The sequence below is a fragment of the Anomaloglossus baeobatrachus genome, chromosome 6 (genome assembly GCF_048569485.1).
Source record: "Anomaloglossus baeobatrachus isolate aAnoBae1 chromosome 6, aAnoBae1.hap1, whole genome shotgun sequence".
NCBI lineage: Eukaryota > Metazoa > Chordata > Amphibia > Anura > Aromobatidae > Anomaloglossus > Anomaloglossus baeobatrachus.
Window position 1 is genome coordinate 529,685,381 of NC_134358.1, and position 13,639 is coordinate 529,699,019.

A 13,639-nucleotide genomic window follows, 5' to 3' on the forward strand; every position below is an offset into this window, starting at 1 on the left:
GTGACTTGCCAACTCCATGTAGATATACTGAGTCTTTCTATGCACATCATTTAAATGAACATTATCCATGCAGCTTGAAATTCATCCAATGGGAGAAGCAATCTTGTCCAACCAATCGATGAGGATGCAGTGTATCCTAAGGGAAGGTTATGGCTATAAAAGGGACTTCTTTAAGCCACCAGGGTTGATGAAGGTTGATGGATGCTGATGGATCCAGTCTAAACTCTTTGGGGCTGACTAGAGGATCAGGATATCTTATGGCTTCAATCTAGGGACTCCGGATCCGGTTGGAGACCATATCCACAGCCTAGGGATTTCGACTCCGGCTGCCAGGATTGTAACATCATACCAGGACTACCTAAGGAGGACACTCAGGTTGGGACAGTTCAGTCACCTGGTACAGACTTTGCAGACCTCACACAGCTCCCTAAATCTGGCGTTATTCCTTTCTCGGTGGGTGCCCGCCAAAAACGGGATGCTGCTGGACTGGAGTAAGCGGCCCTGGAAGCTCTGAGGCATGGACATTCTAAATCCCTGGTGAGCCAGCTGAAGGGTGAGACTCTGTTGCCTGTTACATTTGTGTGTTTTGCTGGTTATGTGTTATGTGCCGTTAATTGTTTGGGGATCCAATAAAGTCTAATTATTGTGGTCCCCTCACCCTGTGTTGTCTGAGTAGTGTTACGCCCACGGTTAGGGAGGCCGGCGTTCAGTTGGGATGAGCCCTGAGCCACGCTGTCTTTCTAAAGGCGGCGGGTTTTAGTGGACGAGAGCACCCACTGAGCCCCGTGTCTCCACAATTGGTGGCAGCAGTGGGATACTACTCAGCCTGGTTTACCCAGGGGAGCTGCAGCGGACTGGTGTTCGTGGACACCGTCCAGGGCTCAACAACCAGGGAGGCACATAAACATACCCAGCAAGCCATAGGGGAGGCATTCAGGTTTCGGACACTGCCATGTCCAACCCCACCAGCTCAGCCATGGGACAAGGACCAGAGAGGAGATACGACCGAAGCAGTAAATGGATGCTACAGGATCTGTGCCAGAGGCGAAAGATTATCTACTGGAACGCTGAGACTCGGTCAGCCTTGATCCAGAAATTAGTCCGTTGGGATGCCCAGAATGATGCAGAGGACGATGAGGATCCCGCCGATACTGACCCAGAGGATTTACACTATGTGCCACATCATGGATCTAGTGACAATCGTGAATCAACTTTGTCCAAAATGGCCCAAGCCACAGCGTTGTTGGATGCATTGGGGCCTAGATCCTCAAGAGAAGAGAGGGCTTATGTTCTGGAATATGTTTATGGGATTCCAGCTGCCGTACTGCTAGCACCAGTCGCTCGAGAAGGATGGTCCCGCTACCCAGCAGAAGCTGCGCCAAAACAAAGGACTACAAACAGGGCCTGTGACTCGCCCAATCTATGGCGCTGTTATACATGTGGGCGCAATGGACATAAAGATAAAGATTGTCTCCAAAACCGAGGCCGCATGCTTGGAGCCCGTCTGCCACTCCAACCAGTCAACATATGCCGAGATGAACCAACGAGACCTGAGGAATGCTACTCCCAAGAAACACCAATAGCTGAGGAAGTGGTTTATCCAGTCCACACCCTACGGCAGGCCGGACACCGTACACCAGCCAACCTCCATCCCCACATCCAGACGGTCAAGGTCGGTGATATACAGGCTCAGGGACTTCGAGACATTGGATCTTCCATCACTCTGGTAAGCCCAGTTATTGTTTCTCCAGAAGACCCTTTACCAGATTCCCAATTTTCCATCACCCTGGCTGAGGGCCAGTGCTCAGACGTCCCTCTGGCATGTGTGCAGTTGGACCTAAGGACCGACCAGGGAGAGGTCGAGGTGGAGCTTGAGGACAGTCTCCCCACACCTGGTATTTTGGGGACCAACCAGGAAGTGATCGATGTGGGGATTGTGAACAGCCTCCCCATACCTGTCATTGTGGAGACTGACCAGAGCAAGGCTGATGTGGAGCTTATGGACACCGTCCCCACACCAGTTATTTCGGGAAAGGACCAGGGAGAGGTTGATGTGAGACTTGTGAACAGCCTCCCCACACCTGTCATTGTGGAGACTGACCAGAGCAAGGCTGATGTGGAGCTTATGGACACCGTCCCCACACCAGTTATTTCAGGAAAGGACCAGGGAGAGGTTGATGTGAGACTTGTGAACAGCCTCCCCACACCTGTCATTGTGGAAACTAATCAGAGCAAGGCTCATGTGGAGCTTATGGACACCGTCCCCACACCAGTTACTTTGGGGTCTGACCAGGAAGAGGTCCATATGTAGTTTATGGACAGCCTCCCCACACCTGTTGTTTCGGGGTCTAGCCAGGAGGAAGTTGAAGTGGGGTTCATAGATGGCCCCACCAAGCCTGTTGTTTCAGATACCACTCAAAGGGAAGTGAAAGTGGGGCTTGTGAATTACCTGCTCACATCAGTCATTTTGGAGAATGACCTAGAACAAGGACTATCCAGTCAGTTTGAAGCAGCCATCACCCACCTCCAAGCCAAGCAGGACCCTGATGTGGATCTTTCTAACATCTTTTCCAGGGATGGTTTGCATTCCCGGTCTCCATCATCCACTTCTGAGCCAAGAACCGTGAGTAAGCCTAACCACACTGTGGCTATTGACTGGGGGAGGATTGATAGTGGGAGATTTGTGCAGGCCCAACTCATGGACCCCACCTTAGTGCTTGTCAACAATATGGCTGCTCAACTTGGGGGAGGTAAACAGGGGGAGGTGTATAGATGCAAGCCTCTGTTGCTGACCTCACCATTAAAAAGGACAAAGCCGTCAAGAGGAGAAGGATGATCGGAAGCCTATCATGTCTGGCTAATATTAAGAAGGGGGAGGAATGTGACGACATGGACTCTCATGGGTTAAAGTTTCTTAAAATCCAGCCAGACAGCACAATAGATTGTCTATAGACGGGGGAAAAGTCCCTCATTATTTTTACAAGACTCTTGTTGACTCAATGTAATTGTGTTGGCCACTGAAAGCTAGACGTATTGTTCTCCAGACATTTCCAGTAACCATTGTATTGTAGTTGTGTATTGATAATGTGATTACCTTAGTAGCCATTGTTGAGTCTGTGACTTGCCGACTCCATGTAAATATACTGAGTCTTTCTATGCACATCATTTAAATGAACATTATCCATGCAGCTTGAAATTCATCCAATGGGAGAAGCAATCTTGTCCAACCAATCGATGAGGACGCAGTGTATCCTAAGGGAAGGTTATGGCTATAAAAGGGACTTCTTTAAGCCACCAGGGTTGATGAAGGTTGATGGATGCTGATGGATCCAGTCTAAGCTCTTTGGGGCTGACTAGAGGATCAGGATATCTTATGGCTTCAATCTAGGGACTCCGGATCCGGTTGGAGACCATATCCACAGCCTAGGGATTTCAACTCTGGCTGCCAGGATTGTAACATCATACCAGGACTACCTAAGGAGGACACTCAGTTTGGGAGAGTTCAGTCACCTGGTACAGACTTTGCAGACCTCACACAGCTTCCTAAATCTGGCGTTATTCCTTTCTCGGTGGGTGCCCGCCAAAAGCGGGGAGCTGCTGGACTGGAGTAAGCGGCCCTGGAAGCTCGGAGGCATGGACATTTTAAATCCCTGGTGAGCCAGCGGAAGGGTGAGACTCTGTTGCCTGTTACATTTGTGTGTGTTGCTGGTTATGTGTTATGTGCCGTTAATTGTTTGGGGATCCAATAAAGTCTAATTATTGTGGTTCCCTCACCCTGTGTTGTCTGAGTAGTGTTACGCCACGGTTAAGGAGGCCGGCGTTCAGTTGGGATGAGCCCTGAGCCACGCTGTCTTTCTAAAGGCGGCGGGTTTTAGTGGATGAGAGCACCCACTGAGCCCTGTGTCTCAACAACATCTTTCTGTGAACACTGTGCATAGGCAAAAAAACAATGGTGGGAGTGTGGCGGAGGACTACATGGCAGCAATGTTTACTTGTCCTCTAGTGCTAATCTCCTGCTGATAAAATAGTGGTTTTAGCAGAACTTCATGAAGCCACCCAGTAAGTGATATGACTGGAATCAGGATCTCAGTCTCTACATTCTGCTGCTTTGCTTCTGTTTTTGTGTCAAAATATCTTGTGACAGATTACCTTTAATGGAGTTGTCAAGCGTTGCAGACTTTCTTTCTTTTTTTTTTTACTTAAATGCATACATTTGGGGCTGAGAATATTTTTTGCAGTTGGATTTCATTTAGGCTATGTGCACACGTTGCGTTTTTTCCCGCGGAAACGCTGCATTTAGAACTGCAGCGTTTCAGTACCAAATTGCATGCGTTCAGCTACCTCAGCAAAGTCTATGAGAGCCGAAAAATCAATGCACACGCTGCGTTTCTAAACGCAGCGTTTTGGATGCCCAAAATCGGTGCGGAAAAAGAAGCAGCATGTCACTTTTTTTGTGCGTTGTAGCTGCGTTCTCCACCCATTGAAAACAATGATGTGGGTCAGAACGCAGCTACACCACAGTTCGCTGCATTTTTGTCGCGGTCCGCATGCTTTATCAGCATACAGAACGCATGCATTTTTACCTGGAAGTGAGGTTTCCTGTTGACCTCACTTCCTGGCAAAGTTCAGGAAAGCCGGAGTCGCCAAAGTGCCCGCCCCGACTCCCAACCCCCTCCCGAAAATCCAAGACGGCCGCGCGCACAGCAGCGCACCGGCCGCCCTACTCCTCTGTTTCTGTCACATGTGCCATAACACATGCGACAGAAAACTGCTCCCCAGGCCCTGCCAGGTCACCCCTATTCCCGCCCGGTGTCCCCCGCGACCCCCTCCTCCTTCACAGCAGACGCCGGTCACACGTGCAGAGCGGCTGACAGCTCAGCTTCCTGCTTTGCTAGACGCTGGCTGCTCGCACTCTGCAGCTGTGACCCAGGGAGAGTGGGTGCAGTTTCATTGCACCCACTCTCCTCAAATGGAGGGTCTGCACTCCTAGAAAATGGGGGATACGTTCCATGAGCGTGCCCCCCATAGTCTAGAAGGTCCATAGTCAACATGGGATGTCCAAAATGGATTATAGGGACCCGATTTTTTGTTTTTCTTTTCAATAAATTGGTGAAAGAGGGAATGTTTTGGGGAGTGTATTTTCAAATAATTTTTTTTTTTTTGTTGTCAATTTTTTTTGCTATTACTGTCAATTAGTTATGTCTGGTATCAAATAGACGCCGTGACATCACTAATTGCTGGGCTTGATCCAGGTGACATTGCACATCTGGCATCAACCCCATATATTACCCCATTTGCCACCGCACCAGGACAACGGGATGAGTTGGGGTGAAGGGCCAGGATTGGCGCATCTAATGGATGCGCCACTTCTGGGGCGGCTGCGGCCTGCTATTTTTAGGCTGTGAAGAGTCCAATAACCATGGCTCTTCCCATCCTGAGAATACCAGACCCCAGCTGTCAGCTTCACTTTGGTTGGTGATCTAATTTGGGGGGACCCTAAGTTTGTGGGTTTTTTTTAATTATTTATTTATAAATAATTAAAAAAAAAAAAAAAACAGCTTGGGGAGCCCTCCAAATTGATCACCAGACAAGATAAAGCTGTCCGCTGTGGTTTGCAGGCTACAGCTGTCTGCTTTACCCTAACTGGCTATCAAAAATAGGGGGGGACGCCGTCATTTGTTTTAATTTTTTTTTTTTTTTTTGGGCTAAATACAAGGCTAGCCACCCTTTAGTGCCACATGAAAGGCACTAAAGGGCGCCAGCTTAGAATATGCAGGGGGGTGGGACGTTATATATATGTTTGACATCCATTGACGCATTTTTGGCTGTGTGCCCACAATCAGGGTTTGCAGCGTTTTGGGCGCAGAGTGTTTTCCCTGCGTCCATAACGCTGCGTTGTGCAGTAGAAGCGCAGTGGAAGGATTGTTAGAAATCCCGTGCCCACTGTGCTTCTTTTCTCCGCAGCATAAACTGACCTGCGGCGTGGCTTCCCGAGCCTCAGCATGTCAATTTATGCTGCGGAGATGAGTATTCTCTGCAGGTAGAATAGAGCTAAAGTCCACAGCAGCCTGAACCCAAATCCTGGGCATGGGCAGCTGCGTTCTCCTGTGGGCAACACTCACATCTCTGCAGGAAGGCTGACACTGTGTACTAGACGCCGTGTCACTGGATCATGTGGTCAAAAACGCACCTGAAGAGAACGCATGGAAAACGCACGAAAAACGCATGCGTTTTTGATGCGTTTTTAAAAAACGCATTGTTTACAATTGTCCCCTCTGCCAGAGGGTGCTTTTTTTCTGCGCTGAAAAAAATGCAACGTGCGCACATAGCCTAAATGTGGTTGATGTTCACAAGTTCTTTGCATTCAACTTTGATGTGGGCTGTGATCTTAAATCAGCTTAGAAGCGTTCAAAAGAAAAGATAAGAGTCACAAACTCACACATCAGACCAACAGAGAGCGTTTACTGACTGCTTCTTAGATAACGCGTTCTGCAGCCACCAATACTTCGTGCAAAACAGAGGCTACAGAATGTACACTGCGATATTTTATAATGAGAAATCAGTGCAAAAATGATTTGTAGCCCAAAATACATGTCCTGAAAAGATGACCACCTCTATTGCAGTAGTGTAAATCCAGTCTTTGGTCTCATGCAGGTGGATGTCATATAGCTTTGTAATCAAGAACATGACTGGTACGCATACCCTGTGAGTCAAATGGGCGGAGCTTAGATCACCATGGAATCCAAAGGTGAGAAAGGCAAGTAAGCATTGAGGTTCAGGGTGAGGGCGCAAAGTAAGAAAGGAGAATCTAAGTAGGGGTGAGAGCACAAAGAGGGGGTGAGGGTGCAAAGAAGGGTGAGGGCGCAAAGTAGGGGTGAGGGCGCAAATTAAGGGTGGAGAATCAAAGTAGGGGTGAGAGCGCAAAGTAGGGGTGAGGGTGCAAAGAAGGGTGAGGGCGCAAAGTAGGGGTGAGGGCGCAAAGTAAGGGTGGAGAATCTAAGTAGGGGTGAGGGAGCAAAGTATGGGTTGTGGATGCATAGTAGGGGGTGAGGGCGCAGAGTAGGGGTTGTGGATGCAGAGTAGGGGTGATGGCACACAGTAAGGGGTGAGGGTGCAAAGTAGGGGTTGTGGATGCAGAGTAGGGGGTAAGGGTGCAGAGTAGGGGGTGAGCGCGCAAAGTAGGGGTTAGGAATCAAAGTAGGGGTTGTGAATGCAAAGTAGGGATGGAGAAGCGAAGTAGAGGTGAGGAAGTGAAGTAGAGGTGAGGGAATGTTGTATTCCCATTATGGTTACCCAATTCTTGTCTTACATTCAATTTGTTGTTCTGCCACCAACAAATGAAGAAAATACTGCAGCTGTTGAACAGGACACAATATATAGAGAACCGCATGCATCACTTTATTTTATTTCAGAAAAGTGATCTGCTTTTTACAGATATTTGTTACAGTAGTTATACAAATTCAGAAATTTACAAAATATGTGCAAACTCTTTCTTTCCAAGTTGCCATTGTTTGAATGCATGCATAAACAATGAGAGTTAGCCAATGTGTGACCTTGGATCGCAACCACCATCATCTGCTTGGCTGGGATGAAGGAAGTTGAGGTTTCACGGCCTCCGCACAGGCACGCATTGCCTAACTCTACAAGTCATAAGCACATCTTTATGTCAAAGTAAAAAGTATGTCTATATACACACCTGCAATATACATCACAGGACAATAATAAAAAATAAAATGGTCGGCAGTAGCAATCTGGGAAATCTAAACCGATAAATATGTCAATCTTCAGAGCAAGAGTCTACACGTTTCATGTTTTTAAGTATAACCACAGGGGCAGTGGTGCCACTTAAAGGGGGTCGATCATCAAAAATACTCACTACAGTTCTTTTGTTTTGTTTTTTAAAAAAGGCCTCCAAATAAAGTTATATTATAATATTATACCTTTCTCTAACTTTATCATTAAAATATTCTTTGCTGTATATTTTGCAGCATTGTTACTGTTTCGCTTCGTGGCAAATTATTTTGTACACATTAAAACAGAGTTTTGATAGACACTACTAAGTAGCTACATGTATAGATATGACTTTCTAAAAGCAGAAAGCCACAAAGAATTAAATATAATTTAACTTTCATTAATCTGAGCTGCAGTATAACTTCTTTTTAAAGTGTATTGTATGTGTTCCTTTCAACTATTGATATGATTTGTCTTCATCATAATCTAACAGCACCTGGGATGTCTATCATCAGATTTTGGCAATAAAATTGTATAATATGCACCTCTCCACTTTTTTATCTATAGATAATGAGGGATCGATATGTCAGTCAGTAGATGGAGTAGAAGGAACTTCTCGAAGAGCGAATAGTGCCGCCTATCTCTGTGTAATTGTCAGAATGTGACATTTCTACAAATATTTACATTGCAAGTTGAATATTTCCTAAATATTCTAGTAAGAAAATATTTTCTATTCCCTGATTTTAGATTCTTTTTTAAGACGACTCATTTTTGATGAAAGAATCCCTTTAAGAATATTTCTCTTGGTTGATCCCCATCCCTCCCACCATACTATAATACTATAAACATATTCTATGTCTCATATGAAAATATTTTGGCAAAAGAAAAAAAATAAAAGCAATCGTGATGTATAATTGACAAAAATAGAAATCTGTAGTCAAAGCCAGCATGATTGCAAAATAAAAGCGAAAACTTCCACGCTCAAATTCTTCTCCTGCAAGTCCAATAATGAAAAATAGTCTATACAAAATAATCTGCATCCTCACATAATGCCTTCCGAAAGATTTACACACACATGCAGACATACAGAATAGTAATATATACAGTCACACACACGCACACTAATTTACATAGAAACAGGGACCAAGAATAGAGGCTTATAATTACAACAGCAACTATCTGGACAAGGATATACCGGTGTGTTATGTACATAGATGACGACAACATGCCAGCAGAGGGCGCTGTGGGTGATGCTGCACGGACGACGCCTAGACTGGATGAGTCTGCACAAGTTAGGAGGAGTCCTTTGGCGTTGCGACCTTGGTGGCACTTCCGTTCTGTGACTTGTAGCTGGTGAAGCTAGGTGTGTGGATGGTACGGATGCTCTTCATACCGTGAGTCAGTGAGGTTGGAGAGACAGAAGTAGAGGGGGAGGTAGCAGAAGAGGAAGGAGGAGGAGATGGTCTGCCATTTGCATTCTGCAGTGAAAATGAGAGATGGTGACCTTTACCTGCATAGGTTGGGCTCTGCAGCTTTGACGTGCCATTATGAACAGGACGGATAAGGGAGGAGGCATTAACGGTACGAGCGGGCTGAGAGTTAGAATTGGTTACTGGGACGTGAGACTTCACAGGGGGATTATGGGGGTTAGAGGTATCGTTACACTGAGCAGAAACAGAGCTGCTTTTTCCAGTGTTAGAAGAAAGAGCTGGAATCTTAGAAGCAGATAAAGTAGGGGAAGCAGCCTTAATATCCCCACCAGCTTTCTTAGTACCTCCGTTAGCCTGCAAATAAAGATGGCGGGAGACAGTTTGTCAAAACGGATTAACATTAATACACCAACAGGGGCGCAGGGAAAAAAAAATAGAAACAGTTGATGTTCTCACTGGACCTGGCAGAAACCATAAAGCACAGAAAGATTTTAAGAACTTGGGACATGGAGTATGTGACGCCCCTCCCTGGGCGAGCGATAGAGCAGTGCTCTGCTACATGCGGTGTGAAAAGAATGGTGGCAAGCGGTTAATGGAATGCGGTGGCACATACATGTTAGTACCGGACAACATAGACACCACGGCACACACGAGTGCTCCGGATTTGGGCTGTCGCGTGTTACCACCAGAAGCTGAGGTTTGGCTCATCTCAGCTGAATATCTCGAAGTGGATCAAAGCAGTGAGTGTTTTATTGCAGGCATGCAAAGATATGGCAAGAGTGAGATAATACTACAGGATTTCTCATGCCACTAGATCCAGATATTTAACGAAAACAAGAGTGAAAGCATACGCCATCCTTGTTTTGGTTACACTCATTCAGTAACTTGGCTTGAAGTTTTTTATTTTTATTATAATTTTTGTTTTGTCCTTCCAAAATTGCGTTTCTAAGGTAAAACTACCTGTCTGAATTGACGCTGCGGCTCCTGTAGCTTTGGCTGTTTGCTATTTTTTTCCATGCTTCCTTGTCTAGTTTTAGAAGACATTGGTATTGGCATTCTGCTGGTTTGTGAAGCTCCGTTTGATCCCTATAGGAACAGCCAACGGAAAGAAAGAGACAGAAAAATAACAAATCAAACGAGAGAACTCATTTCATCCAGCGTTCACATTCCATGCTTGACCAACATCATATCAATCTCTATAGTCATGCAGAAGAAACATCAGAGGTTATACAAATCATAGGAAAAACATAAGTCATGTCAATCAAGCAGTTCTGTTTTGTTCTTCATCTGCCCATCACCAAGTTATCAAACTCATTAAGCCAGCAGCTTGTTAGAAACCTACAGAAAAAGCCAGCCACCAGAAGAACACCACTCAGAGGATTAGGCACCAACTTGTTATCTTCACACTGTTAGGTTTTGACAGTCTTGTACACTGGTACCTTACGAGCTGTAGTAGGTATGGAAGATGGAGTCTCTACAACTGATTTTGTATCATCCGCTAACACAGATCCTCTAACAACCACAGAGGTTATCGTCAATGATTTGTTATCGTCTCTGGATTCTATGAGATCAGATCCTGGTCTTGGGTTCATTTCACTTATCGTACTTTCTAGCTGCTTGATGGTTTGCTCAAGGCTGTCTAAGGTTCTATATGTATTTTGCCTTATCTCATCAGTTCTTGACACACAATCTGGTTCTTCAAAGTTGAGGCCTTCTGTTTGGCTATCGTCTTCTTTGCTCTTTGATCTTTCAATTTCAAACCTTTTTGCTTCTTTGTGTTGCTTTACAGTTCCATCGGGCTCCTCTTCATCCTCGTACACCACAACTTGTAGAGTCTTCTTCCCGGTTTTTGTCCCTGTACGGATGGCTTGGGTGAGGGCCACCAGCTGTTTTTTGGGAAATTTGAACTTAAACTTTTTCTTTACGTCTTGTCTCTGGTCATCGGAAATATCTGACTTTTCTTCATCGGTAGGAAATCCCTGGGAGACAATATTATCCTGAAACATAGTCTTCTTCATTTCTGCTAGAGATGGATAATTAAATCTGTATTTACTTGGAGATGAAACAGTTTCCAGATTATTGACCATTTTAGTTTCTTCAACCTTTTCTTCTTTGGGTGGAGAGACAATTGGTTGTTTATATTCTTCCTCTTCCCCCTCCTCCTCCACCTCATCAATCTTTGCCGCAGACATAATTTTTTCCAAGTCGTCATCACATTCTTCAAATATTGTTGACAACCTTTTATAGGCGGATTTTATATCCATTGGTTCATCAAAAATGATGATGACTGGCTTTTTGTCTGTGCACTCAACAGGATCTTGCGGGTCAGCATTGCTGGAAGGAATCTTCACATTTTCTTTGTCCACGGAAACAGTTTGTACCTCTCCACCTTTCTGGTTTACAATATCTTGTACTTCACCTGTTGACAGGACCTGCACCTGAGTATTTGTAATAATAAAAGCAATGTTATCTGCCGGAGACCTTGGCTCAGTTGGTGAGATAGTCGGAGACTCAAGGTCCTCAGACTGTTGGCTTGTAGTTCTTCGAGTATTCTTCTGTCTTAATACAACTGTTTGGCCTAAATCTAAGTAGGGCATTCCCTGTTCGTGGGTTGGAGAACTACCTACTGGACTTTCCTGGCTTTCTATACTAGAAACTTTCACATTTGTGGACTTTGACTCTGAGATTTTGTGATCTGTTCCTTCAGTAAACACCTCTTGGATTGTAGAATTCAAATTCTTCAGGTTTTCCTTGTTGTGAAATTTATATACGCCCAGGTTTATCGGTTCTTCATTTTTAATTTCCTTTTCAGGTTCTTCTCTATCTGTAGAGCTCGGCTCATCCCTGCCTATGAACAGACTGTAGGTTGACTGTTCATTCGCTACAACCTTCTCCACCTGCCTAAACTTAGCAGAATCAGGTGCAGTACTTATTATCGATTGAATTTTCCACTTGTCCTCTTTACTTTCACCCAGTTTTGGGCTTTCAGGACTTACACTTTCTTTTGAAATAATGCATGACACCTATGAGGAAATATTAGAGGGAAATCAACTTGTTAATTAGAAATTTCTTTCTCAACAAACGTGAATATTTAGTCAAGGTTAGGTACAGTTTGGTCCATAAATATTTGGAAAGTCACACACGTTTTGGCATTTTAGCAAGTTACTAAAACCTATTCAATATACAGTTATATATTATAATCAATATGGGCTTAAAGTGCAGACTCTCAGCTTTAATTTGAAGGTATTGACATCCTAATTGGTATAAGGGTTTAGGAATTATAGCTCTCTAATATGTAGCTGACTCTTCTTCAAGGGAACAAAAGTAATTGGACAATTTTAAATGCTCTTTAATGGGCTGCATTATTAATAAAGCAGGTAAAAGGTCTTGAACTTATTCCAGTTGTGGCCTTGCAAGCTGTTTCTGTGAACCCACAAGATATTAGGTCAAAAGAGCTATCAATGGAAGAAAAGTCAAATAAGTGAAATATTCTGCAATGGCCAAGTCAAGCAACAGAACTCAACCTTATTGAGCTGCATGTCACATGCTTAAGACAAAACTTAAAGCAGAAAGGCCCACAGAGAAGCTAAAACTAAAGTGAGCTCCAGTAAAGGCCTCACAAAGGAGGAAACCCAATGATGGTGACGTCAATGGCTTCCAGACTTCAGGCAGTTATCGTTTGCAAAGGATTCTCTATAAAGTATTAAAAATGGACAAATTTACGTCACCATAAATAAAATGTTCATTACTTTTAAGCACCTGAAATGAGGCTTTGTAGAAAAATGGTTGGGATCCCAGGGGTAACGTTTCATGCCTTGGTGAGGAGGCTTATGAGCCATGCAATGCACCTCTGGGAAATTAAATATGCAAATTGCCTTTTCAAAGAGGAAGAAGACTTTAACTATTGGAGGTGGAAAGCCTAAAAGTCAATATAGAGTCTTCAACGAGCAATTCCATATGGTGTAAATCCTAAAAGTCAATATAGACCCTTTAACACTAGACGTCCCAGAAATTTCGAGCTCCCCCCTGAAGTCCCGAAAGAGGGTCAAATGACCCTTAGTCTAAACTGAATAGAACTAACTAGAAACTAAATGGCTACACTCAATGGAAAACAACAACCTCCTTTGGTGCGACAGTAATGGCCTTAATTACAGAACAAAAGACGGTGATTATAGGATGTTAGCTAAAATCCTTCAGGTCATTCGGGTCGAATGGGCTCCAAAGGTAGAAATTAAATGTAAAGTTAAATGACCCCTCTCTGGGACTTCTAGTGTTCAGGAGCCATTCCATATTACTTGAGATAAAGCCAAACTAGAATCCCAATTTACACACATGGTGTTCTGAGGTTCTGATGAGGCTATATGAGAGGATTGATATTGACTTTTTTGATTGCTGCTAGAAATAGGTGGCACCAGATTTCACGTCCTCTTCCTCGAAGAGGCAATTTGCATAGAAAAATGGATTACATTTCCTGTTTC

At 44.4% G+C, this 13,639-nt stretch overlaps 1 protein-coding gene across 8 annotated transcripts in view; it reads right to left on the bottom strand.

Annotated features, from left to right (window-relative positions):
- Positions 1-7,389: 7,389 nt before the first annotated feature.
- The window catches only part of KIAA1217 (KIAA1217 ortholog), a 979,280-nt gene continuing 973,030 nt past the window's right edge, over positions 7,390-13,639 (bottom strand). For all 8 annotated transcript variants that reach the window (XM_075315563.1, XM_075315555.1, XM_075315558.1 and 5 more), the window contains 3 exons: positions 10,601-12,184; positions 10,122-10,247; positions 7,390-9,515 (listed from right to left, as the gene is read on the bottom strand). In XM_075315563.1, coding sequence (XP_075171678.1) covers positions 9,024-9,515; positions 10,122-10,247; positions 10,601-12,184 — 2,202 coding nt within the window. In that variant the 3' untranslated portion in view covers positions 7,390-9,023. The remainder of the gene's footprint in view (positions 9,516-10,121; positions 10,248-10,600; positions 12,185-13,639) is intronic.